The sequence below is a fragment of the Macaca nemestrina genome, chromosome 12, assembly GCF_043159975.1.
Source record: "Macaca nemestrina isolate mMacNem1 chromosome 12, mMacNem.hap1, whole genome shotgun sequence".
In the NCBI taxonomy this organism is placed as follows: Eukaryota; Metazoa; Chordata; class Mammalia; order Primates; family Cercopithecidae; genus Macaca; species Macaca nemestrina.
The window spans coordinates 88,762,666-88,790,638 of NC_092136.1; the positions used below are offsets into that span (position 1 = coordinate 88,762,666).

Sequence of the window (27,973 nt, forward strand, 5' to 3'; positions counted from 1 at the left end):
TACCATCTCACACCAGTTAGAATGACAATCATTAAAAAGTCAGGAAACAACAGGTGCTGGAGAGGATGTGGAGAAATAGGAACACTTTTACACTGTTAGTGGGACTGTAAACTAGTTCAACCATTGTGGAAGACGGTGTGGCAATTCCTCAAGGATCTAGAACCAGAAATACCATTTGACCCAGCCATCCCATTACTGGGGATATACCCAAAGGATTATAAATCATGCTGCTATAAAGACACATGCACATGTATGATTATTGTAGCACTATTCACAATAGCAAAGACTTGGAACCAACCCAAATATCCATCAATGACAGACTGGATTAAGAAAATGTGGCACATATATACCATGGAATACTATACAGCCATAAAAAAGGATGAGTTTGTGTCTTTTGCAGGGACATGGATGTAGCTGGAAACCATCATTCTCAGCAAACTATCGCAAGAACAGAAAACCAAACACTGCATGTTCTCACTCATAGGTGGGAATTGAACAATGAGATCGCTTGGACACAGGAAGGGGAACATCACACACCGGGACCTGTTGTGGAGTGGGGGGAGAGGGGAGGGATAGCATTAGGAGATATACCTAATGTAAATGACGAGTTAATGGGTGCAGCACACCAACATGGCACACGTATACATATGTAACAAACCTGCACATTGTGCACATGTACCCTAGAACATAAAGTATGATAATAATAATAATAATAATAATAATAATAATAATAATAAGTTGAGGATCAGAGAGGTAATGTCACACATTAAAATAGAAGGGCAGCTGGGGATAGAACCTATGCATGGACTCCTCAGAGTCCATGTACTTCATCACTGTGTTTCTTACTTTCTGTTCCAAAAATTTGAAAAGTATCATCTAAAAGCTCAGGATCAAAATGTATTTTAAAAGGATTTATAATAATACAAAGATCATTGCTTTATTTTTTAATTTAGAAAAGAGCAGGATAAAGCTTCGCAAATTTTGACATTTGTTTTTCTACCAAATATTAATACCAAAAAACATCAATCACATATAATTTGGGATGGAATCCTAATCTACTAATGAGTATTTCACATTCTAATTTTCATTCATTTGGCCAGGCACGGTGGCTCCTGCCTATAATCACAGTGCTCTGGGAGGCTGAGGCAGGCAAATTGCTTGAGCTCAGAAGTTCGAGACCAGCCTGGGCAACATGGTGAAAGCTCGCCTCTACAAAAAATACAAAAATTAGCCAGACATGGTGGCACACGCCTGTAGTCCCAGCTACTCGGGAGGCTGAGTTGGGAGGATAGCTTGAGCCTGGGAAGTGGAGGTTGCAGTGAGCCAAGATTGTACCACTGCACTCCAGCCTGGGCAACAGTGTCAGACCCTGTTTCAAAAAAAATAAATAAATAAAATAGAGGGTTCATGCATTTAAACTCATATCATATCATCACTTTCAGACCTGAAAACATTTAGTCTGTTTCTTCCAGTATTTCTAAGTGAAATTACTTACTTTCAGGAAATAGTCATTATCAGTTTGGGGGCGAGCTTTTGGATATCGTAATGTAAAAATCATAACACACATCCATTTTCTGTAGTTCCCCATAGACAGCCCTTTTTAAAAACATGGAAAGAACTGCTAAGCTATTTAATAAGAAAATATTAAGTTGCTGACAGTAGATAATGTACAGAACAATAAAATCACACATTTTCCATGTATAATTTTACTTGTGGTTTAAAACACAAACCACGCTACGATCTTACATTGTTCAACATTAATGGCATTATATGTTAATATATCTGCAGGCAGTTACCCCAAATTGTCATCACTGGTTGTTCCGGAAGAATAAGATTAGGGAAAACTTTCTCTGATAATTCTGCATATGTCTGGAATGTTTACATTTTAAATGTGTAATTCTAACAAATTATTTAATAACTTTGGCTTTCTCACCTGAGAAAATACAGATAGTAACACCACAGGTAATATGGAATGTTCTGCTTTTATCCAACAATCTCCTGGTTCTCCTGCTTGGAACCTAAACAAAAATCATTTATTATGGTAAAAATAATGCAACAAATGTGATAAAAATTCTTCAGGATAGCATTGTTCATTGTGTCAAAATTTTTAAAATATGTCAGAAGCCTATTAATCAAAAATTGGTGAGATAAATTAGGATCTATCCAGTTAATGGAAAACCTAAACCATTAAAAATAAATGTGAGAAGGCTATATAATTCATATGGAAAGATGTTTAAGACACATTGTTAGGTAAAAAAAAGTTACAAAACATAAACTACACAGTGATCTTATATTGATCAACATTAATGGTATTATATGTTAGTGTATCTGCAGGCACTTTCCACAAATTGTCATTAGTAGTTGTTCTGGCAGAATAAAATGAGGGTAAACTTTCTCTGATCATTTTGCATATTTCTGGAATGTTTAAGTTTGGAAATCTATATGATTTACATTTGTAGTCAAAAAATAAGATAATTTTAAAATGAAGCAATCTCATCTATAGTTTGAAATGCCTGCTTGATCTTGTAACAAATTAAAATGTCAAGCACCTTTGAATCACTGTTTCACATTCGGGGCAAATCTTTAAGAATTATTTAATACTGAGGGACTTAGGTGGGAACTTGTCATTCTCTGCCACTTATCTTCTCTTTCTCCAAGCCAAGCCAATAGCCAACCACAGGGATCAAAACTTAGCAGTTTAAATTGTAGACAACCTAGAGAGAGTTATTTTCACAGATTACTGCATTAAAAGGAAAGAGTTTCTAAATATAATTACCTAGAAAGGGTTGAGAAGTTTTCCTAGAGTAAATCTGCATATATTAAATTCATAGAACATCAAAGTGGTCTCAAGTTAACAACTCCTTTTAAAATATCATTATCTATCCAGTGGTGCCTTGCTTAGTGAATCTTACAGAAGAAGAATCAAGATGCATACACACACAGTCACACATATACACAAAAACAAACAAAGACAAAAAAGAATTTTTGTTGAGTTTTAGCAGAATGACTGTTTTCCTGTTTTCTTACATACTTCATTTTACAACACTACATATAACAAATGACATCACTATTTAATCAAGACATGTTTCTCAAGCCTATTACACACTTCAGAATGACTATGTGTGTTAAGCAGAGAGAAGTTGTTGCCAACACCAGCAATCATTTCGTGTATTGCTCAGAATCCAAAGGACTCTAGTTTGCTCACCTAGATTTAGCTAAGTGAAAATACAGAATCTCAGTGAGACATGACATAATGGAAAGAACTCAAATTAGGATTGACCTTAGCTCTGCCATTCACTAGTCTCGAAGTTACTCAAAGCCTCTATGCCTGAGGTTTCTTGTGTGTGAAATGAAACTAACAATACCTGATTCCCGAATCCCTGTAAGTATTTGCCAGTGTGTATGTGAAATACTAAGCATAGTGCTGGAAATACCTGTTAATAATATTACTATTATCATCTGCCCTTATCTGGTGTTGCAGAATAATTCACAGATCAACTTGACAGGTGACATGGCTTTTACCATCATCTTAGAAGAAATCACTCCAGCCAAAAGTCAGACTATGAAAACTAAACAAACTAATATGCGACTGTTACACTTGATTTTTATGCTGGAATTTGTAACTAGGACTGTTTTTTCTTACCTTCTGTGATCCTCGGAGGAAAGCCAAGAGTATTCGGCACATGGGTAAAAGGATAAGGCTGCAGTTGAGGTTAAGAACAGATGCGGAGGCTCTGCTTAGACACAATCCTAGCTGAACAAATAAGGCAAGGTCAGCACACAGTTAAGTACAATAGTAAAGCCTTGACCTGGCTCTACAAGCTACAGGTCTTACCCTATTGCTCTTTTAAGAATCATGCCAAATACCAACTCCTTCAAGAGCCTTGAATAGTCTTCCCTTTTCCTCTCACTAAAACCCCCTATGAACAACTGTTTTCTTTCTGTTCTGCACTGCCTTAAGACTTAGTACTCCTCGCATTAACGATAATGTTACAATCACCTGTAAACACTGTTCCCACAGAAACTCCATTTCTTGTTCTGCCCATAACCCACTGTTCTGGCTGTTAAGAGTCTTAAGAGTTTCTGTATATACTGCACCTCCACATGCATGTGGTGTTGGACCCTTTGTTCACTGACAACGTCAGTTTTCAAGCAAGTTTTTCATGTGTGTTCTCTCTCTCTGGAACACTCTCAGTCTCCACACAACCCACCCATTTACACACTACAGCTTTTCTCCAAGCTCTGCTTATCACTAACTCTATTCATCTTTCTGGTCACATAGTAAGCACGACTCTTCTAGAGTTCTTTCCTGGCCAGAAACTAGGCAAGAACCCACTGGTATACATGCACTCATTGCTTTCTGTACTTCCCTGATTATGTCTCTAATCTTCTTTGTAATCTTTTTAAAAATTTTTATTTTGTTTTTAATTGACAAATAATAATTATATATGTATGGGTACAATATGATGTTTTAATATATGTATATATCATGAAATGATCAAATCAAGCTATTTTACATATACATCCCCCAAAACACTTATCATTTCTTTGTCATAAATTTATTTATTTATTTATTTATTTTATTTTACTTTTTTGAGGCAGGGTCTCACTTTTTCTTCCAGGCTGAGCGCAGTGGTGCCATATGGGCTCACTGTAGCCCTTTCCTCCTAGGTTCAAGTTATCCTCTTGCCTCAGTCTTATGAGTAGTTAGGACGACAGATGCATACCATGTGGTGAGCATGTTTAAAATCCACTCTTAGTCGGGCATGGTGTAATGCACCCGTAGACCCAGTAACTCTGGAGACTGGGGCAGGAGGATTGCTTGAGCCCAGGAGCTTGAGGTTGCAGTGAGTCATGTTAATGCCACTGGAGTCCAGCCTGGGTGACGGGGCGAAACCGTGTCTCAAAAAATAAAAAAATTAAAATTAAAATGTACTCTTAGCTATTTTGAAAAATACAATACACTATTATTAACTATAGTCACCATGTTGTGCAATCAATGACCAGGCCTATTTCTTCTAACCGAAACTTTGTACACTCTGTCCACTCCCATCCCCACCCTCTGGTAACCACCATTCTACTCTCTACTTCTATGATTTCAACTCTTTTAGATTCAAAATGTAAGTGAGATCATACAGTATTTGTCTTTCTCTGCATGGCTTATTTCACTTAGCATAACATCCTCTAGATAATCCATGTTGCTAAAAATGACCAATCTTAAATAAGATGGTGCCTTGAAAAAACTGAGATTCATATATTTGACTATGTCTTGGGAGGAGGATATATCCATTATTTTAAGCACCATTTTCATTTGGTGATAGCTAACTTAAAGCATTATCTTCATATGTTCACACTGAAAGCATTATGTTCATACTACAACAAATGAAGAATATAATGGAATAAAAATGCAGAAACGTTAGCAAAAGCACACCTATTTCTTATTATTAGCCACACATAGTTTGGATCAATTTATGCTTATTAATACATTAAACCTCTTTCTGCAACCCTAGGAAGTAATTAACAATATTATCTTTCTTCTTAAAAGAAAAGGAATATTGAGTCATAATGAAGTTAAGAATTTACCCAACATAAGACAATCAGAAAGTTGTGGAGCCAGAATTCAAACCCAGATACTCTGACTCCAGCATTTATACTATTAACCCCTACTTTATCGTGTTGCTAAATTGCCTTTAAAAAGAAAATGTCCAGAAGTCACATATTAGGTAATAAACATTTTGTTGAATGACTTGATGAATGAACAAACATTTGAGGTAAGTAGTTTTAGACAACCATCCTAGATAAGACTTCCCTCCTAGTAACCCTCTCCAGATCCAATAAGGTTATTGTTCTTGTTCTTTGATCATTAAAGGAAACTGAGGTATAAATATTTGAGAAGTACTAGACAAGGTCACAGCCTCATATACATTATGGATTGCCTACACAGTATTTTTAGGATGGGATTCCCAGCATAATTATTCTGTTACTTCCATTTAGTGTGTGACATGTTACCTTGAATTTTTTATGTTTTAACCTTTTTCTGTAAGTAAATGTTAAACCCCTCAAGACCAGGGTAAGTATTTCTAAAATGTTTTAATATTACCCTACATTTTTATTTCAATTATCTGTTTATCAACTGCTTTTGAATATATTTTAATGTAATCATCAGATCTACCCTGACAAGCTGAGTAGATGTTATTATTGCCACGTCAGAGATGAAGAGCTGTTACAAAATAATAATAATTAGGTCCACAACAAGAAATCCTGATTCAATGACTTTGGGTAGTGCCTGAACATGGACATTTTTGAAAGCTTTCCAGATGATTCTAATATGCCACCTGGGTTGAACACCACTACCTAAGGCTATTTAGCCAATTGTACTCTTTACAAGTTATGAAACAATGGCAACCGTTAAATTATAGCAAGTAAATGTAATTGCATATTTCCAAACTTACTGGCCAAATGTAGCTTTAAAAATACAATTTTTATATTAAAAATACAAAAGTAAATAGTCTAGGCATAAATAAAAAACAAAGCAAGAACAATAAAGATCTCATCTATAGAAAGCTGACATAGTAAGGTACAACAAACAGGTCTACCATCTCTTTATCATCCAGTACAGAACAGTCGCTAGGCTAAGTGTTTTTAATGAATCATTGAAAATATTTTCAAAAACCTTCTGAAGTAAGAACTATTATACTCATTTTTTTTACAGATGACTTGTATAAGGATCTTAGAAGCTGTATACCTTGTCCAAAGTCAAACTAGTTGAAAAGGAATTCTGTATGCTGGACTCTATGACTCTTTTCATCTCAGGGTTAAAACTAAGGCAAAAAATGTACTGAAGGATATGGAAGGATAAATACTAAATTGAGAGACATGAGAAAAGCCTACTCCAATGGCTCCTATAGGCCATATACATTTTCCTTAGTTGCCAGTAAAGTATGTTAGTTAAACAGAGGTCTTGGGTTTCATCTTCTATCAAGCATGACTACATTATTTATTACTTAGTCATGAGTTACCCCTATAGTGCTAGCCAGCACCATTTCCTCTTTAGTTGATAATATGAATTTATGTGTTTGTGTCTTATAAGACCTCAAACTTCTCTGACTTTCTACGCATTACCTTAATTCTTATATATTATCACAAGGACATTCCATGGAGAAGCAGAAACCCCAAAGGTACCTCATTTCTCCTTATTACTGCCTCTCAACTCTAGGATCTGGCTTATTCCTCCTTTCTAGTCTTTTCCTGCACCCAGGTAGTAAGTTTTTCAAAGGCAGCATCATTATTTTTTTTTTACAGCTATATATCCTCAGCCCTAACAAAATGGTAGTATTCAGTAAATGTTTGTTGAATTGAGCTGAATCTTTAAACACAGATGCCATGCTCTGATAAGCATTTTATTTGGTTACAACTCTCAAGTTAGTTCAAATATTTACAATCTCTGTGGCTATTTTATTCACAAAGCTTGTATGTCCACCAATAACTTTAAATTGCTCAGCTTGCAGTATCATGGAAAATATTATGAAGTGGTCACTGAAAATTCCCCACTGTTATCAAGAAGATGAAGTCATACACACACACACACACACACACACACACACACACACACATACACACACACACACACACACATATATATATATATCAAAAAGCAGGCACCTCAAGAAAATTCCTAGTTACATTATTCTTACTCCCAGAATCTGTAGGCAACTCTATCCATCAAATTGGGCAATCAATAAATCCTGATTGAATACACATATGGGAGCTGAAAAAAAAGAAATTGAACTCATGGAGACAGAGAATAGGCTGAGAAGAGTAGTGGGAAGTGGGGAGATGAAGAGGCAATGGTTAATGGGTACATGAACTCAGTACCCATTAAAAGGAATAATATCTATTGTCTGATAGTACAATAGGGCAACTACAGTTAACAATAATTTACTGTATATTCCAAAATAACTAAAAGAGTGGAATTACAATTTTCCCAAAATAAAGAAATGATAAATGGTTGAGGTGATAGACATCCCAACTACTCTTACTACACATTGCATGTTTGTATCAAAATATCATGTGTACTTTATACATATATGCAATTACTATAATAATTAAAAATTAAAATTGTGTAAGAAGATAAATCTAAGCAAGCTTCCAAAAGAAGTCTTGTGTGAATAAATGAATGGATGAATAGAAATAAATAATAATTTAGAATACATATATTTTGACAAATATAAATGCACAAATATTTTTATTAACAGATTTTGAAAAGACTAAAGGCTTAGTCTGAAATAAAGTAGGACGAGACCCAAGATGTCTGACTAGATACAACCAGGAGGAACATCTCACACTGAGAGACAGGGATATGGGGAAGACTAGCAAACTCTGAGCAGATCTTCAGCAGGAAAGCATTGAGAGTGGGTGAAGTGAGGACACAGACAGTGGGCTAAACTTGGGGAGGAAGCTGGGAGCCCTGTAGGGGGCTGTTGAGCACTGGGGCTCGTTCCTGGACCCCAGCAACTCCTGGGGAAGGAGTGAGTTAAATAGGTGAGGAGTGGTCTGTCCTCACCAGGAACCTCCAAAAGTCCCAGCAGCAAGAGAGCCTATGACTCCTACAGACACTTGAGCTGACAGAGAGAGTTGGTAGAGAGGTGGAAGAAACAGGATTCCAGCCTATGCAGAGCCTAGAGGGTTTGGCACAGGAACAGTTGCAGTGGAGCATGGCCAGGGTGCCCATCCCCCAAGACTCTCCATGTCCTTCTAAGTGATGTCAGCCTTTGAGAGACTGTCGGACCTAAGGAGAGCATGGTGGTGTTGCAAATGGGATGGGACCAGTTCAAACTGCACATCCCCTGTCTGCTGGCCTCTCCTGGGTACAGCCTGGCTGTATGTTCCTGCTTGAAGCACAGCCTCCGATGCCCAACCAAGTTGTTTCCCAGGGATTATCATCATAGCTCCTTCACTGGAAGACTGTGCCTGTTTGTTGAAGAATTCCAGTAGACCAGCCCCTGACAATGCACACTAGCCAACCTGCAGCCCTTGCCCCACTACAGTCTCCCTCTCCCCATGTGGGCAGACCTCACCTCCCTTACCCAGCCAGTACATGTGTGTGAATGCATCCCACTGTGCCACTACAGATGATCCAGAGCTCACTATCTAACCCTTTGCTGATGCAGGAGTGCCCTGTTACACTACCACCAACAGCACAAATGCATGCATGGACGCTGGCAACTCTGCCTCTGCCACCGCCCTGCACCAGCCACACTGCCACTGCCATAGGCATGAGCATACACAGGACCACTTCAGGCTCACTCCCACCAGTGCACCACCCAAGCCTACAGGAGTGAACCCTGCCAGCACCAGCTTTGTAGAGTTGTGGCCAGTAGACTGGGACACCTGAGCCCCCCAGTGAATCAGATTCCTAACCTCAAAGGGCCAGAGACCGAAGCTGGGGGCCTAGTACAGCTGCCCAGAGTTAACCATGCAGTCCAGGAGTGCTGAGCTGATCCTTGGCCCCCTAAAACCTTCCAGAAATAAAGTCAGTCTACTGAACCTACCTTAAACCACAACAACTTCCAAAGGCATCAAAGAAAATAAAATTGTAAAAAACTCCATCCAAAGAACAGTAACTTCAAAGACGAAAGGAACATCAGTCCACATAGATGAGAAGGAATCTGGCAACTCAAAAATCTACAGTGTCTTCTTACTTCCAAATGACCACATTAGGTCCCAAGCGATAGTTCTTAACTAGGCTGAAATGGCTAACATGACAGAAATATAATTTGGAATATAGATAGAAACAAACATCATAGAGATTCAGGAGAAAATTGAAACCAAATCAAAGGAAACTAAGAAATACAGTAAAATGATGCAGGAACTGAAAGATGAAATGACCATTTTAAGTAAGAACCAAACTGATCTGATAGAGCTAAAAAACTCACTACTAGAATTTCATAATCCAATCACAAATATTAACAGCAGAATACACCAAGCTGTGGAAAGAATGTTAGAGTTTGAAGGTCAGTTCACAAAATTAACTCAGACAAAAATAAAGATAAAAGAATGAATGAAACCTCCAGGAAATATAGGATTAAGTAAAAGGGCCAAATCTACTAACTGGCATCCCTGAGAGAGAGTAAGCAAATTGGAAAACATGTCTGAGGATATAATTCATGAAAATTTCCCCAACTCTGCTAGACAGGCTATCACTAAATTCAGAAAATGCAGAGAACCCCTGTGAGATCCTATACAAGATGACCATCCCCAAAACATAGTCATCAGATTCTCCAAGATCAAAATGAAAGAAAAACTGTTAAAGGCAGCTAGAGAGAAGGGGCAAATCAAACAACAAAGGGAATACTTTCAGGCTAAAGTGGACCTTTGAACAGAAACCATACAAGACAGTCAAAATTGGGGGCCTATATTCAGTATTCTTAAGGAAAAAAATCCCAACCAAGAATTTCATATCCAGCCAAACTAAACTTCATAAACAAAGGAGAAATAAGATACTTTTCAGGCAAGCAATAGCTAAGGAAATTCCTAACAAAAAGACCTGCCTTATAAGAGATCCTGAAGGGAGTGCTAAATATAAAGACAAAAGACCATTACCAGCCACAACAAAACAAACTTAAGTACGTAGACCATTGACACTATAAAGCAACTACACAATAAAGTCTGCATAATAACCAGCTAACAACATGATGATAGGAACAAATTCACATATATCAGTAATAACCTTGAATGTAAACAGGCTAAATGCCTTAATTAAAAGACAGAGTGGCAAGCTGGAAAAAGACACAAGAGCCAACTGAATGCTGTCTTCAACAGACCCATCTGACATGCAATGACATTCATAGGTTCAAAGTAAAAGGATGGAAAAAATCTACCAAGTAAACAGAAAACAGAAAAAAGCAAGGGTTGCTACTCTAGTTTCTGACAAAACATACATTAAACCAACAATGAACAGAAAAGACAAAAAAGGGCATTACATAATGGTAAAGGGTTCAATTTAATAAGAAGACCTAATTATTCTAAGTAGATATGAACTCAACACAGGAGCACCTGGATTCATAAAAAAAGTTCTTAGAGCCCTATGAAGAGACTTAGATAACCGCACAAAAATAACAGAAGACTTCAAAACCCCACTAATATTATTAGGCATAGCCTTGAGTCAGAAAACTAACAAAGATATTCAAGACATGATCTTGACACTTGACCAAATGGACCTAACAGATATCTACAGGACAATCTACCCCCAAACAAGTGAATATACAATCTTCTTATCTGCACATTGCATATACTCTAAAATTGACCACATGCTCAGCCATAAAACAATTTTCAGCAAAATTTAAAAACCTAAAATCATACCAACCACACTCTTGGACCACAATGCAATAGAAATATAACTCAACACTAAGAAGATTGCTTGAAACCATACAATTACATGGAAATTAAATAACCGGCTCCTGGATGACTTTTGGGTAAACAATGAAATTAAGGTAAAAATCAAGAAATTCTTTGAAACTAAGAAGAACAAAGATACAACATACCAGAATCTCTGGGACACAGCTAAAGGAGTGTTGAAAAGGAAGTTTACAGCACTAAGCACCCACATCAAAAAGTTAGAAAGACTTCAAATTAACAACCTAACACCACAGCTAGGGGAACAAAAAATAACCAAAATCAGAGCTGAACTGAATGAAACTGAAGGAGGAAAAATCATACAAAAGTTCAGCAAATGGCAAAACTGATTTTTTGAAAGAATAAATAAGACTGATAGACTGCTAGCTAGACTAATATAGAAAAAGAGAGAAGATCCAAATAAACACAATCAGAAATGACAAAGGAAACATTATCACAGGCTTCAGAGAAGTACAAAAAACACTCAGAGACTATTATGAGCAGCTTTATGCAAACAAACTATGAAACCTAAAAGAAATGAAGAAATTTCTAGAAACATAAACCATCCAAAATTGAACCAGGAAGAAATCGATACCCTGAACAGACGAAATAATAAGTTCCAAAATTGAATCAATAATAAAAATCTTACCAGTCAGAGAAAACCCAGGACCAGACAGATTCATAGCCAAATTCTACCAGATGTATAAAGAAGAGATAGTACCATTCCTACTGAAATTATTCCAAAAACATGAGGAGACTTTCCTCTAACTCATTCTGGTACCAAAACCAGGATCATTCTGGTACCAAAACCTAGCAGAGATACTATGAAAAAAGAAAACTTCAGGCCAATATCCTTGATGAAAATAGAAGCAAAAATCCCCCCAAAATATTAATAAATCAAGTCCAGCAGCAATCAAAAAGTTAATTCACCACAATCAAGTAGGCTTTATACCTGAGACAAAGGTTGCTTCAACATACACAAATCAATAAATGGTATATATCACATAAACTTAAATATTTAAAAACCATGATCATCTCAATAGACGCAGAGAAGACTTTGAGTAAAATTCAACATTGCTTCATGTTAAAAACCCTCAACAAACTAGGCGTTGAAGTAACATAACTCAAAATAATAAGAGCCATCTATGACAAACCCACAGCCAACATCACTTTGAAAAGGGAAAAGCTGTAAGCATTCCCCTTGAGAATGGAAACAAGACAAGGATGCCCTCTCTCCTCTCACCACTCCTATTGAACGTAATACAGGAAGCCCTAGACAGAGCAGACAACTAAGAGAAAAATATAAAGACATCCAAATAAGAAGAGAGGAATTCAAATGATCTCGGTTTGCAGGTGATATGATTCTATGGCTAGAAAATCCAATAATCTCTGCCCAAAGCTCCTAGATCTTATAAACAACTTCAACAAAGTTTAAAGATAAAAATATCAAGGTACAAAAATTAGTAGCATTTCTATACACCAACAATGTTCAAGCTGAGGGCCAAATCAAGATCATAATCCCATTCACAATATCCACAAAAATAATAAAATACCTAGAAATACAAATAACCAGGTAAGTAAAAGACATCTTCAAGAGAATTATAAACACTGCTGAACAAAATCAGAAATAACACAAACAAATGAAAAAAAATTCCATGTTCATAAATGGGAAGAATCATTATAGTTAAAATGGCCATACTGGCCAAAGCAATTTACAGATTCAATACCATTCCTATCAAACTACCAATGCCAGTCATCACAGAATTAGAAAAAAACTATTTTAAATTCATATGGAACCAAAAAAGACCCCAAATAGCCAAAGCAATACCAAGCAAAAGAACAAAGCTGGAGGCCTCACATTACCTGCCTTCAAATTATACTACAAGACTACAGTAACCAAAGCAGCATAGTGCTGGTACACATACACACAGTCTAATGGAACAGAATAGAGTGCCCAGAAATAAAGCTGCGTACCTACAAGCATCTGATCTTTGACAAAATCAACAAAAGCAATCAATAAGAAATAGTGTTGCTAGGATAACTGCAACTATATCCTCCTAGCAACAATATAAATGGTGCTAGGATAACTGGCTACCCATTTGCAAAAGATTTAATCTGGACCCCTTTCTTAGAGCAATATAAAAATCAGCTCAAGATGAATGAAAGACTTAAATGTAAAGCAATATAAAAATTAACTCGAGATGAATGAAAGACTTAAATGTAAAACCTAAAACTATAAAAAGCCTGGAGGATAACCTAGGAAAAAATACCATTCAGGACATAGACCTTGGCAAAGATTTCTGATGAAGACAACAAAAGCAATTACAACAAAACCAAAGATGGACAAATAAGATCTAATTAAGCAGCTTCTGCACAACAAAAGAAACTATAAAGAGACAACCTACAGAATGGATGAAAATATTTGAAATCCATGCGTATGACCAAGACCTAGTACACAGATTCTGTAAGAAACTTAAACAAATTAACAAGCAAAAAAAACAAACAATCTCATTAAAAAGTGTGCTAAGAACATAAAAAGACACTTTTCCAAAGAAGACATACATGTGGCCAACAAGCATATGAAAACAATATTCAACATCGCTAATTACTAGAGAAATGTAAATCAAAACCACAATGAAATACCATCTCACACCAGTCAGAATGGCTATAATTAAAAAGTCAAAAAATAACAGATTCTGGGAAGGCTGCAGAGAAAAGGGAACACTTACATGCTGTTGATGGGAATGTGAATTAGATCACCCCTGTGGAAAATAGTTTTGCAATTTTTCAACAAACTTAAAACCAAACTTTCATTTGATCCAGCAATCCCATGATTGAATATATACCCAAAGGGATATAAATCATTCTACCATAAAGACACATGCACACATACATTCATCACAGCACTATTCACAAGAGCAGACATGGAATCAACCTAAATGCTCATTAATGACAGACTGGATAAAGAAAATATGGTATATGTATACCATGGAATACTACACAGCCATAAAAAGAAACAAGATCATGTCCTTTGCAAGAAATATGAATGGGGCTAGAGGTGATTATCCTAAAACAGAAAACCAAATACCGAGCGCATGTTCTCACTTACAAATTGAGAGCTAAACATTGAGTAGATAGGAACGTAAAGAATGGAACAACCGACATGGGTCTACTTGAGGGTGGAGGGTGGGAAAAGCGAGACATTCAACAAACTATCTATGTGGTACTATGCTTATTACTTGGGTGAAAAAAATAATCTGTACACTAAATCCCCATGAAACACAATTTATCCCTATAGTAAACCTGCACATGTACCACTGATCCTAAAATAAAAGTTTAAAAAAATATGAGAAGAAAATATTTAAATCCAATATTAACATGGAGCAGAAGAAAGTGAAATGAGGGGAACAAAACCTCATTACAGAGCATCTTATAAGTCACAGATCTTAAAGTAAAATTGACCAGTAAAATCCCACTATTATCTCTTTCAAGTTATGAAAAAATTATATGAATTTTCTAATGTTTGCATTACTCATCTGCCAAGAACAACATAATACTACTATGTGAGGAAATTCAGTCACAAACTACTTGTAACATGCCTCTAAAATGTTTTCTATTTAATAAGTGCAATCCTTAGTAAACTTTTGTTTTATTCTGCTCCTTTTGGGAAGAAATAATTTAAAAAAAAAAGAAGAAATGGAGCAAGGGAGGGTAAGGATGAAAGAAAACTAGTTCACTGCATTAATATATAACAGCAACAAATATTTTTTAGAACATTTTAAAGATTTTATTTTATAAAAGTAATAAAAAATGTAAACTGTCTAGTAAAAAACTTAACCAAAAAAAAACAAAACCACAAGACACATGTAAAAACAAGGAACTAAAGGAACGTAAGAGAAGGGCTAAGTAGATAACTAATACACCATGTTTCATGTAGGGAGATTTAATATTGTAAAGATGCCAATCTCTCAAAATTGATTTACAAACTCAATGTAACTCCAATTGAACTCCAGTAGGTTTTCTTCATAAAACTTGGCAAGCTGACTTTAAAATGTATGCAGAAATGCAAAACAGCAGAAACAAAGTGAAACACTAAAAGAAAAGGAGACATAATTTGGCCTTCACATAATAGAACTTACTATAAAGTTACAGTAATTCAGAATGTGTTTCTTGCGTATAGATAAACTGACCAATGGAACAAAGACCCGTAAACAACTATATATGTATCAACTATGATATGTGACAGAGAGGGCATGTCAGATTAATGGGAAAAGAGTCTATTCGATGAAGGAAAAAATTGGTTATCATATAGAAACAAAATCACATAACATCCTTGTTTCAAACCACCCCAAAACATTAATTCCTGAATAGTTAAGAACTTAAATATCAAAATCAAAATTCAAAACTTTTAATAGAACATAATATATTAATCATTTGGATATTAGCATAGGCATTGGATTTCTCAAGACATAAAAAGTTGGAACTCAATCAAAACAAGTAATACATTAAATATACAGGCAAAATAAAATTATTTTTTCAATGTCAAAGAAATGAGAAACTCAAAATTCACAATACTGGTAATCTCTTGCCGGAAGAGAGAAGAAAAATATAGACATATGATGAGATAACCAAATATATAGATGTAAATTATGCATAATGTTCTAATTCTAGTTGTATGTACAGATATTCATTATAAGTAATTTGTATAAAATAAATAAAGCAGGATCATGCCTAAATCAACAAATTGGGATAGGAACTGAGGAATATTAGTAATCAGATTCTATCCATCTAATATAAACAAATAAAAATAATTATGTATGTAAATTATTTAATTTAATGCCTATCATATAGCAATAATTCCTATTAATAATAATAGGAACACTATTCTCTGGATTACCACTGAATTCTACATCCCAGATCAGCTGTGCTTCATACAAGCTAATTACAATCACATGACACAACGTAATTTTCAAAGAATCAGTCCCGTTTGGTATTGATGCAATATTTTTTGGCAACAAGTTTGAATCATATTCTTGCTAGCTTGTCATCTGTTGTTGTCTGGTACTATCCACACATTTTAGATGAACAGTGTACAAAAATATAACAAGAGATGGGGTCATATCTGCATATATTTCCTGAAGTAGGCCACAAAACAACTCTATTTTAATGACACTGACTAAGAATATGTGTAAGACAGATGCTTTTCTTATCTTGAATTTGTTAATGCACTTGATATTTCCAAATTAACTGTTGGCAAAATGTCAACTTTGTGTTTATTGTCAGCATATGAAATACAGTTCCTGAAAGGGAGACAGGATAATAAATAGTGTTTTCAGGAAAGCAGTAATTTTCATTGACTGATATAAAAAGTAATTAATATGTCCAGTTAGGCTATTTCTACATCTTAAGTTGGAACACCTTAGAGATACAGTTTAATGGATATACCAGTAAGTGGACAAATAGACATAATACTCTCTGGACTATCTAAAAAAGGTTAAATATAATTTTCTATCTCAATCAGTAAAATAATTATCATTTGAGAGTGACAGGTTTTTCTTGTTTATATAGGGTTCCAGAGAAATAGAATAATTATCTCTTTTGATCTGGCATTTGCATATGATAAGAACACTTTAATTCAAAGGATTGTATATGACAATTGTATTGTAGTTTTAATGTAGCTAAACAATAGTTAATTTAAAATATATCAGAAAAAAATCTGTCACAAAATTTCAGGAATTAAGAGATACAAATAAATCATCCATATTTCCTTTGAGATTCAATGCTTTAAAGAAAATCTGTATATATCTTCATTGTCTAACTATGTATTGCATGTCTGGAAGTGTTTTATTATTGTGTTTATATTAAATTCCACAGTAATTTAATTCAAAGTGGCTTTAAGTATCCCCTTGGGATAAATAGAGTTTATTTTAGCATCAACTTCTTTACGATTCTGCAAAAGCCAACTGGAAATTTTACCAACAACCCACTTTCTCATACATGTTTGTTCCTGAATATAGTTAGCTTTTTAAACTAAGAAGAAAACTTCTTTCTAATAGGTTTTCAGAGTACAAAACGTTCTCATTCAGAAGCAGTGGAGTGAGGAAAATGGAGATGGACCCATTTTAAAGTGGCAAGATTATAAGAAAACATTTTATCTAGTTACTACATGGGCAATATTCTATTAACTGAACAGATTGTTTTGTTTGATCATTATTAATCCATAAGCTTCATAAGCATCAGTTATCTCATGTGTTTATTTTTTTAAAAAATGACTGCTCTAAGTTATGTGTCCAGTCCATTCTATGTGAGTGATTTGTTTTACCCTTCCCAGCTACTCCAGAGTTTTTAAATTTAATCAGGTTAGTTGTCACTAGATGGAAGTGTTATTTTCAAATTTCAAGTCCCACCTGTCAAGGTGTCTAAGACGCATAATTAACTCAGGATTCCATATGTAATTTTTAAAACTACAAATAAATTTTAAATGAGGACATATAAATAAAACATAGTTTAGTTTTTGTTATGAACTAAATGCTGTTTCTCTCCAAAATTCGTTTGTTGAAGCCTTAGTCGCCAATGTGATGGTATTTGGAGTTATGGCCTTTGATACAAAATTAGATGTAGATGAAGTCATGAATGGAGTCCCCATGATAGGATTAATGTCTTTACTTTTTAAAAAATTTTTATTATACTTTAAGTTCTGAGCTACAAGTGCAGACCACGTAGGTTTGTTACATAGGTATACACATGCCATGGTGGTTTGCTGCACCCATCAATCCATCAACTACATTAGGTATTTCTCCTAATGCTATCCTTCCCCTAGCCTCCCACTCCTCGACAATCCCCAGTTTGTGATTGTTCCCCTCCCTGTGTCCATGTGTTCTCATTGTTCAACTCCCATCTATGAGTGAGAACGTACAGTGTTTGGTTTTCTGTTCATGTGCCACATTTTCTTAATCCAGTCTCTCACTGATGGGCATTTGGGTTTGTTCCAAGTCTTTGCTATTGTGAACAGTGGTGCAATAAACATACATGTGCATGTGTCTTCACAGTAGAATGATTTATAATCCTTTGGGTATATGCCCAGTAATGTGATTGCTGGGTCAAATGGTGTTCCTATTCTGGATCCTTGAGGAATCGCCACACTGTCTTCCACAATGGTTGAACTAAATTACACTCTCGCTAACAGTCTAAAAGCATTCTATTTCTCCACATCCTCTCCAGTGTCTGTTGTTTCCTGACATTTTAATGATCGCCATTCTAACTGGTGTGAGATTGTATCTCATTGTGGTTTTGATTTGCATTTCTCTGATGACCAGTGATGATGAGCATTTTTTCCTGTATCTGTTGGCTGCACAAAAGTCTTCTTTTGAGAAGTGTCTCTTTATATCCTTTGCTCACTTTTGATGGGTTTGTTTTCTTCTTGTAAATTTGTTTAAGTTCTTTGTAGATTCTGGATATTAGCCCTTTGTCAGATGGATACACTGCAAAAATTTTCTCCCATTCTGTAGGTCGCCTGTTCACTCTAATGGGATTCAATTAAACTAAGGAGATTCTGCACAGCAAAAGGATTAATGCCCTTGTAAGAAGAGGAGGACACCAGAGTACCCTCTCTCCTTCTCTCACCAGGTTAGGATACAGCAAAAAGGCAGCCATCTGTAAACCAGGAAGAGGGCCCTCATCAAACCCTGAATCTATTGACACTGTAGATTCAGTGTCGCACTTCCCAAGCAACAGAAAAATGTTTGTTGTTTAAGCTGCCTAGTCTATGATATTTATTTATACCAGGGTGAACCAAGACAATCCTATAGAAAAATATTTTTAAATGCCATTTAAAGTAAGTTATCGAAGAGCATAATATCTAGGTATACCAAGTACATGTTTGGTTTTTTTTAAATCTCAAACAGTTTCTTATCTTAAATATTCTACTTAATAAATTTTAATCTTGAAATAGTTAATTGAGAGGGATACAATTTCCTTACCTATAAAACAAATATAACATAATAATCCTACCTGTTAGGGCTTTTGTGAAAAGTAAAAACAGTCTAAAAAATGCAGACAGTATATAGAGTTAACTCATTGCCATATGGTCTCTGGATCACATCCTTTCACTAAACACTTTTTTCTGTATTTTAAAGTAAGTGCTATCTGTTCCACTCACATTATTAATTGAATAGAATACATATTTATTGTGATCGGTACATAATTTGGGACACTGTGAGTTCAATAGTGAACTAAAAACATAAAATTCCCTTTCCCTTAGGCTGCTTATGTTTTAGTAGAGGAAATAGATTAATCAAATAACTTGATAAGCAAATACAATTTGTAACAGTGATAAATGAGAAACAGAGTATGAATACATGTAACAGGAAATCAGATCTAAATGGGAAGATCAGCAAGCCTTCCTTGATTAATGGAAAGTAAAAAGGAAACTGAGATCTGAAGAATAAAACCAGAAGTCAGCTAGAAATAAGGACATCCATGCAGGGAAAAAGCAGCATGAGAAGTGATGTGTAGCAAATGAAAACATGGTGTATATATAATAAATAAATAGTAGGCCAATATGTTTGGTTTGGAAATGAAGGATGATGGAACAGAAAGCTGAAGAAGCTGGTCAGGGCAGAACATGCTACACTTTACAGGTTACATTAAGAATGTGTCTTTATCGGCCGGGCGCAGTGACTTACGCCTGTAATCCCAGCACTTTGGGAGGCCAAGATGGGAGGATCACGAGGTCAGGAGATGGAGACCATCCTGGCTAACACGGTGAAACCCCGTCTCTACTAAAAAAATACAAAAAAATTAGCAAGGCCTAGTGGAGGGCACCTGTAGTCCCAGTTACTCGGGAGGCTGCGGCAGGAGAATGGCTTGAAACCGGTAGGTGGAGCTTTCAGTGAGGCAAGATCGCGCCACTGCACTCCAGCCAGCCTGGGCGACAGAGCAAGACTCGTCTCAAAAAAAAAAAAAAAAAAAAAAAAGAATGCGCTTTATCTTGTGTGTGTGTGTGTTTTTTGTTTTTTGTTTGTTTGTTTTGTTTTGTTTTGTTTTTTGCAGAGCGTCTCTCTCAGTCTGCTCTGGATGCTTTAAGAAAATACCATAAACAGGGTGGGTTATAAACAACAAACATTTATTTCTCTCTAAAAATTCAAGATCAAGGCAGATTCAGTGCCTGGTTAGGGCCCACTTCCTCATAGACAGTGCCTTCTGCTGGCATCCTCACATAGTGGCTAACTAGCCCTCTGAAGCCTCTTTTATGAAAGCACTAATCCCAGTCATGAGGGCTTTGCCTTCATGACCTAATCACCAAGTCACCCAAAGGTTCCACCTCCTCATAGTATTGCTTTAAGGGTGAGGATTTCAACGTATGAATTTTGGGGGGACACAAATATTCAGTCCATAGCACAGAATGATTGTGCTTTAAGCCAGGAAGTGGCATGAAGAGATTAGTATTTGGCGATGATTATTCTCAGTGAAGTGTGGACAACAGATTATAAGGAAGTAATTTTGGCAATTACTATACTTTGTGTAGTTAATCATCACACCAGTAAAATTTTGTTAGAAACAAGGACCACATTTCAAGTTAATTGTGTATGAGTTACATATAGAAGGGATTCTGTTGTGACTAAATATTTTACTTATCAGTAAATTTATTTTGCTAAATACTAAAACATATAATTCTAAAACTGGAAAACTGAAAGGGCCTAGCTCATATCGTACCTCCCACCCACTGTCTAAACTACTTCTCTGACAGTCTCCAACCAAAGGTAATTTAAACTCTGTTTGAATTCTTCTGGAAAACAGACTGTTCCACTGTTCTATTTTGTTTTCTAACACTAGGATGAAATGTGAGTCTCTCTAACTTCCACCCACAGAGCTACTCCACATAATAATTTTCCTAAGACAGACATTCAAAAACTGAAGATAAAAGTGGTATAATTTCCTAATATAGTCTTGCTTTCTCCATGCTAAATACAATTAGTTGCCTCTACAATTCTTGATATAATTTTAAGTCTCCATCATCTTTGTGCACCAATATTCAGCACATTCTTGACAAAAGCTCATTGCACGGAGCAGTACTGAAGACTAGCATCTCTGTTACTAGGGATGTTATCTGCTAATTTTAAGATTGTGTTATCTTTCAGGGAAATTATGTCACATAAAGGCTCATCTCGAGTTTCCAACATACAGATTTTCTTCACATGAATTTCCCATTAAACAATGATCCCTTTATCCTATACTCAAAAGAAAAAATGGGAATGGGTGAGAGAAGGTACATAAATGCAAGAATTAACCTTTTCTATTATGTTGGTTGTGAATCCTATATTCTTATATTTTTTCCCTCTCATCTTTGCCTCAGCTGGAAATTTTATTTGATTGCCATTTATTTATTTATTTTTAGAGACAGAGTCTCATTCTGCCACTCAGGCTGGAGTCCAATGGTGTAATCATAGTTCACTGCAGCCTGAAACTCCTGGGCTCAGCTGATTCTCCCACATCAGCCTCTAGAGTAGCTGGGACTACAGGTGCATGCTACCACACCTGGCTAATTACTTTTATTTTTGTATGGCTATTTTGCCTAGGCTGGTCTTAAACTCCTGACTTCAAGTGATCCTCCAACCTCAGCCTCTCAAAGTGCTAGGATTACAGGAGTGAGCCACCACATAAGGCCTGAAAGCTTTACATTTATGTTCTCCACATTTTCATCCAAATTCTTGGCAAAGCTATTAAAATGTACCAAATCCTGTGAAATAGCTGACTCTAGAGAGGACTCACAAACTACCTGTTTTGATAAATTAACTTTCAAATGAACACGTTGCTCTCAACTGGTAATTTTCTCAACAAATTACGGGAACATAAGATGATATTCTACATGTAAATATGTACACTAAAGTATTGTTCAAAGGGATTTTAAAATGCCAGAGAGGTTAGTTTGAATAATTGGTCATTTTTCTGGGTGCTTCAACAATTAGGAAAATAAAATTAAAAATAATGAAACCTTAAAGGTGATAAAATATTTTAAAATTCTCATTTGGCATTGATGTTTGTCTAAAAATATGTAAATGTGTGCTCACTGAGATCAATTTTATTAACTCTTCTATCCCAAGGAAAATTTTAATCAAACCAAACAATGCCTATACAAAGCCTAATTCTCTTGTGCTTTAGAATAAAAAATCTGTAGTTCTTTCATGGCACCTTACAAGTCATCCAGTTCAACCTTCTTTTTGCCTCTGTTCACACTGCCAGTTTGTAAAGCTGCAAGAATGGGAACCCAAGTCTCCTCTCCATAATGTGTGTCACTTCCCTAGCAATGCATCGCTCCCCAAAACAGAGTTGCAAATTCAGACACCTTGTCTAGTGCTCTTTCCATATCTTTACACTTTCTTACTCTTTCAGTTGCTTATACTGTTACCCAATCAACAAATTTTCCTATCATTTTATGTAAATCTTGACAAAGGCTTCTCAAATTGGACTGTACATAGTTATTACCTGATGGGCTATTTTAAAATAAACCACTTTCTACTACTGCACTTCTGAAGTTCTTATTCCTGAGGTCTCAAGTCGGGTGAGGGCTCTAAATCAGCACTCACTGATTTATAGGACAATTTGAAATCAGACAAACCTGAATATGAAGCCCCTTTACTAGCTGTGTGAGTTTAGGTAATTATGTGACCTTATCTCAGTCTCGTTTTCCTCATCTGCAAATGAAAAAAAATAATACACCTACCCCAAAGGGTTATTGTATGTATTAAGTGAGCATATATACTATTTAATGCAGTGCCTGACATATAGTAAGAAGTCAACAGAAGTTGTTATTATCATCATCCTGATGTCCCTAGTCATCCACACATTTAAACTTGCTTCAGAATTTACATGAACTTATGGCATGGCTTCCTGCAAATCTCCAGGCTACCTTTCCAACTACAACTTTGAAAAGTGACATTCTCATTGCAGTTATATAAACTGAGCTTTATTTCACTCACCTTATCTAAAGAAGTCAAAGAAAGTTCTAGGCAACTACTATGTGTTCTGTAAATATATGGTATATGAATGAATGAGGCTAAGAGATGATCGTTCAATGCCCTTATTTTAGAAAAAGAGAATACCAAAAGTGATTACCCAGGAAATCTAGTTAAGATCTGGAATCAGAACTCAGGACATACTCTTTCCATCCTGTCGCTCAGTCTCAGCAGCTCTGCCTCCACCTTCCACTCTCTATCCCACCACTTCAGAGGCTGGGATTTCCTCTGGAACAGCACCCAATTAAAGAAAATTTTCAAGGCCACTATAGCTTTTGCATGAGACTGTGTAGATGATCTAGTCCAATCTCCTTTTTTTTTTTTTTTGTCCCAACTTATATTACAAGTCTGTAAACAGGCCTAACTGATGATACCATTAGGCTACTTGACTACATATACTTTTACATTTTATGCCTCAGTTTAGCTCCCAGATGCATTATGAAAATTAGCCAACCCAAGTTGTTACTACCTATCTCAGTTGACACTACAGATCCACAGCTCAGACTGCTGCTATCCCTTCTATTTGTATTGGCATTGTACCTCTTCCAACCCCCATGATAACTACCAGATGGACTCTTTATTAATCTTTCAGTTACAGAAGAAAGTGCCCCCAGTGTCACTTTCTCTGTAATGGCTTGCTAGGGACCATATCCCTATCTCCACCCTCATTTACAACTCTCCAAATTTCCCTTTCACATACATTTAGACAAATCTGGAGCGTCTGTCTCAGTGTTTCCTTTTTGCGTTTCACCATATCTCTCCTAGAGCACTTAATTCTTTCTATTGTAATGGTTTACGTATTTGTCTCCTTGTCTCCCACATAAAGCTAGCAAGTGGCTGCACAGGAAACTGGCAAACCCCAAACTGCCTCTTACCTTTGAGGGTCTCAAAAATGCACGATTGTTAATAAATAAAATTGTTTCTAATAAGTACTCTTTGGGGAAAATATGTTCTGAGCAACAAAAGTCAACAAAAATAGTCATGAGACAGATACATGAACAAAAAGAGAAACCACATAAAGTAGGCTATACAATTTTCCAAGGCTACGGTAAGCATATTTTTATTGTCTATATAGTAATCAAAAGATCTGTGGCAGAAGATCAGAAAAAAATATTTTTCCTATGCATATAAGTCAAAACTGTAGTCCTAATTTAAATGTTTGGTTAATATCATTAATAAATTATAATGGAGATATAAATTTTGAATATAGTAGGCATTCCATGGGAACAAGACTGCACTTAAGAATAAAAAATGACATTTCAGTGAAGGACTGGTTAAAAAGCTGATTACCTACCTTTTTCGATTGTTTTGTTTGTTTGTTTGGCTTTTTGAGACAGACTCTGTCGCCCAGAGTGGAGTGCAATGGCGCAATCTTGGCTCACTGCAACCTCCGCCTCCTAGGTTCAAGCTATTCTTCTGCCTCAGCCCCCTGAGCAATTTGGATTACAGGTGCATAGCACCACACTCTGCTAATTTCTTGTATTTTTAGCAGAAACAGGGTTTCACCAGTTGGTGAGGCTGGTCTTGAACTCCTGGCCTCAAGTGATCTGCTCACCTTGGCCTCCCTAAGTGCTGGGTTTACAGGCATGAGCCACTGTATCTGGCCTTTATTACCTATTTTGATAAGGTTATTTTGATAAGGTTTCATATGAAAAGAATGATAAAAAAACATGTCATGAGTAACCAGAAGATGATTAACAATAACTGAAGCAATCATTTCTTTTAAAAAATTTCTGAAAACAAACTACCAATTCAGTGCTCCTGGGGTTTAACCAAAGTCTCATGTATGTACCTTAATGCCATAATAAACTATAACTCATTCCAAATGATCCCAGCTCATTTCTGTCAACTAGCTTCCCTGGAGACTTTTAACTATGATGTAATTTTTGACTCAAGTTGACCTATCTTCTCATCTATAATCTGCTTTTCTTTTTTCCCTTAATACTGTGCCCAAAATAAGCTATCAATTCTAAAGAAAAAAAATTGTGTAATTTTTTTTTCATAAAACTAAAATGGCTACCAAAAATATATCGTTCATCCTGACTTTATATCCAGATTTCCTTATGCTTAACTCAAATCTTTTCTGTTATGTCATCATTTTTATCTACCCTTTCTAAAAATGACATTCTTCCATTTTCAGTGGGAATGTGGTTTTTCCCTAGAAAAGCTATTACAAGTCAGAAGGACTCATAGCTATTACAGAAAGAGAAGAAAGCAATATTATAACATGATATTTTTGTCCCAATTTTGTCTACCTTGTCTTTCCTGTGCCAAAAGTACAGAGGGCAGAAAACATTTACTTCTAGACTCTGTGTCTGTCTGGCAAAGTTAAAGTTCAACATAAATGGGATTCAGAATTGCATATGAACACAGCCAGGGGTTTCTAAAGACAATATTGTCTAGTGAACAGTTCACCAGGTGAAAAAGATTATGAAATTTTAATCACAATTAATACCTGTGACCTCTACCAAGGACACTTGTCTCCAGAACCTAGAGTTGAAGAATTTATACAATAGTAAACACTGCCTTCACTTTTCCTTATAGAAATGGACCAAGTGAAAATGGTTTGACCTTGTTGGCTGAAAAACATTATTGAAGTGGAAATTTTTTTAGTTTATCTATTAAATTCCTATCAATATTTATGCCCATCCCTTATTCTATACACCTTTCTAAGGCTCAACAACAAGGTTTCAAAAGTTACAGAGCATTTGATTTTATATCATTCTTACATTTTCCTCCCTCTACAGAAATTATCTGTGCACAGGAGAAGGCATGGAGAAGTCGAAAGTGTTTTGCAGAGCATGGTTGACTAGATAGCTGAAACAGGCTTTGTGTCTCCTACATCATGGGTCCAGCACATCTGATCACAATTACTGAGTATTTAGTTACCTCTCAGCTACATCTCATCAAAAACAATCATTCCAAAATGTTGTCTCATTACTCTTTATCTTTAAACCATGTTTAATTTTTCAACATTCTTCTGAAAATTAGAAGCCAAAACAGATATACTGGTGGCCTGAACAAACAAAAACAAATTGAGAGAAAACACACATAGCAATGATACTTCCTCATTGATTAGAATTTTAATCAGACTATCCATAATGATATATATTAAAACTCATATCGTGAATACAGGATATTCAATATAAATATATTTTTCTCATGTCTGCTAAGCATAGCCTACTTAAACATATTGTCTATTTTGATCCTCCTGAACTCAATCCTGTTTCTTATTAACTCTTATTAATTGAATCTGTACAATTGTTTTTAAATTCTATCTCTGTCCTCAAAATACTAGCAATCTTAACTAACTCGGCATGTCTTTTAACTATTACTTTCAACTTTTGAATGAAGTCGACTCATCCAGTCTTTCCTTGGGGAAAAAAATAAAACACTGCCTCCAAAATAAGCTTTCAATTCAAAGAGAAAGAACTCTGGATGCAAAGAAAGAGCCAATATGCCTAACACAGTAGGTACTCAGTTAAGATGGACTAAATGAATGGATAATTTTGTGCAGACTATTTTCCTACATTTCCTGATATATGCATGTTAAAGCATTAGATTCTTCTGACAAACCCTTCACAGAGTTTAACTGGCCAACATGCAGTGAACCACATTAGTTCAGTTTTTGGGAAAATAATGTTTAGTTTGGTACGAAATCAATTGCAGTTTTTACTTTCCATGGCAAAAACCACAATTACTTTTGCACCAACCTAATAAATTAAATGAAATGTAAGATGATATATTTGTAGTCCCCTTTTCTCCAATCGACAATAATTGCATAGTTTCCAAATGTTACAAATAAAAATTTTACAACATCAGTGCCACGTTTTTACAAAGACAAAGGAAATGCAATTCAAATTTAATCTTTTTTTTCTCTAAAAAACTAATATTGAGTGAGACCACTACATCACATCTTGAAATTTCTTTAAAAAGTAAAATGACATACAGAAACACTTTTCTAATTGTACAAGTAAATTTCTACAAGGATATTCACTGCCCTATGATTTGCAATATCCAAAAAAAAAAAAGAAAAAGAAATTAAAGTTGTCCAACAATTGAGAAATGCAAAATAAATTATGGTATACATTATGGCATTATGGTGCACTATGAAGTGGTTAAAGATAAAATAAGTTAGCTTCACATAATAGAAATGAGATAGTAATATCCATCCAGATTACTGAATTAATAATATGCACATGTATATATGTGTATCTACATATACAGGCATTGATATATAGGCATAAACATAAATGAAAGAGATTCAGGTGGTTACTTCTAAGATGTAGAGGGAAGTTTCTATTTTTTTTCTATTGTATCATCAGTGTTTAATATACAGAATCAGGTATTTCTTTGGAAATTTAATATATTTTAATAATTAAGTACCAAGAATTAAATGGATAAATAACCAGTACAAATTCACAATAAAAAAATTAAATGGGTTAATATACTTTGAAAATCTAATAACATATCCAAAGGACATATGAAAACAGAGGGGGTATTCTGCACAATCATGTTTTTCATTGCAGTTTCTAGGTCAGTAAAATAACAGAAGTCAGTTACAT

At 35.4% G+C, this 27,973-nt stretch overlaps 1 protein-coding gene across 11 annotated transcripts in view; it reads right to left on the reverse strand.

The window, feature by feature from the left end:
• The window catches only part of LOC105468896 (NADPH oxidase 4), a 171,794-nt gene that overhangs the window by 127,001 nt on the left and 16,820 nt on the right, over nucleotides 1–27,973 (reverse strand). For 9 of the 11 annotated variants that reach the window (XM_071075414.1, XM_071075410.1, XM_071075409.1 and 6 more), the window contains 2 exons: nucleotides 3,644–3,754; nucleotides 1,934–2,018 (listed from right to left, as the gene is read on the reverse strand). In XM_071075414.1, the coding sequence (XP_070931515.1) occupies nucleotides 1,934–2,018; nucleotides 3,644–3,754 (196 nt within the window). The remainder of the gene's footprint in view (nucleotides 1–1,933; nucleotides 2,019–3,643; nucleotides 3,755–27,973) is intronic. The other 2 variants (XM_071075417.1, XM_071075416.1) reach the window with 1 other exon arrangement.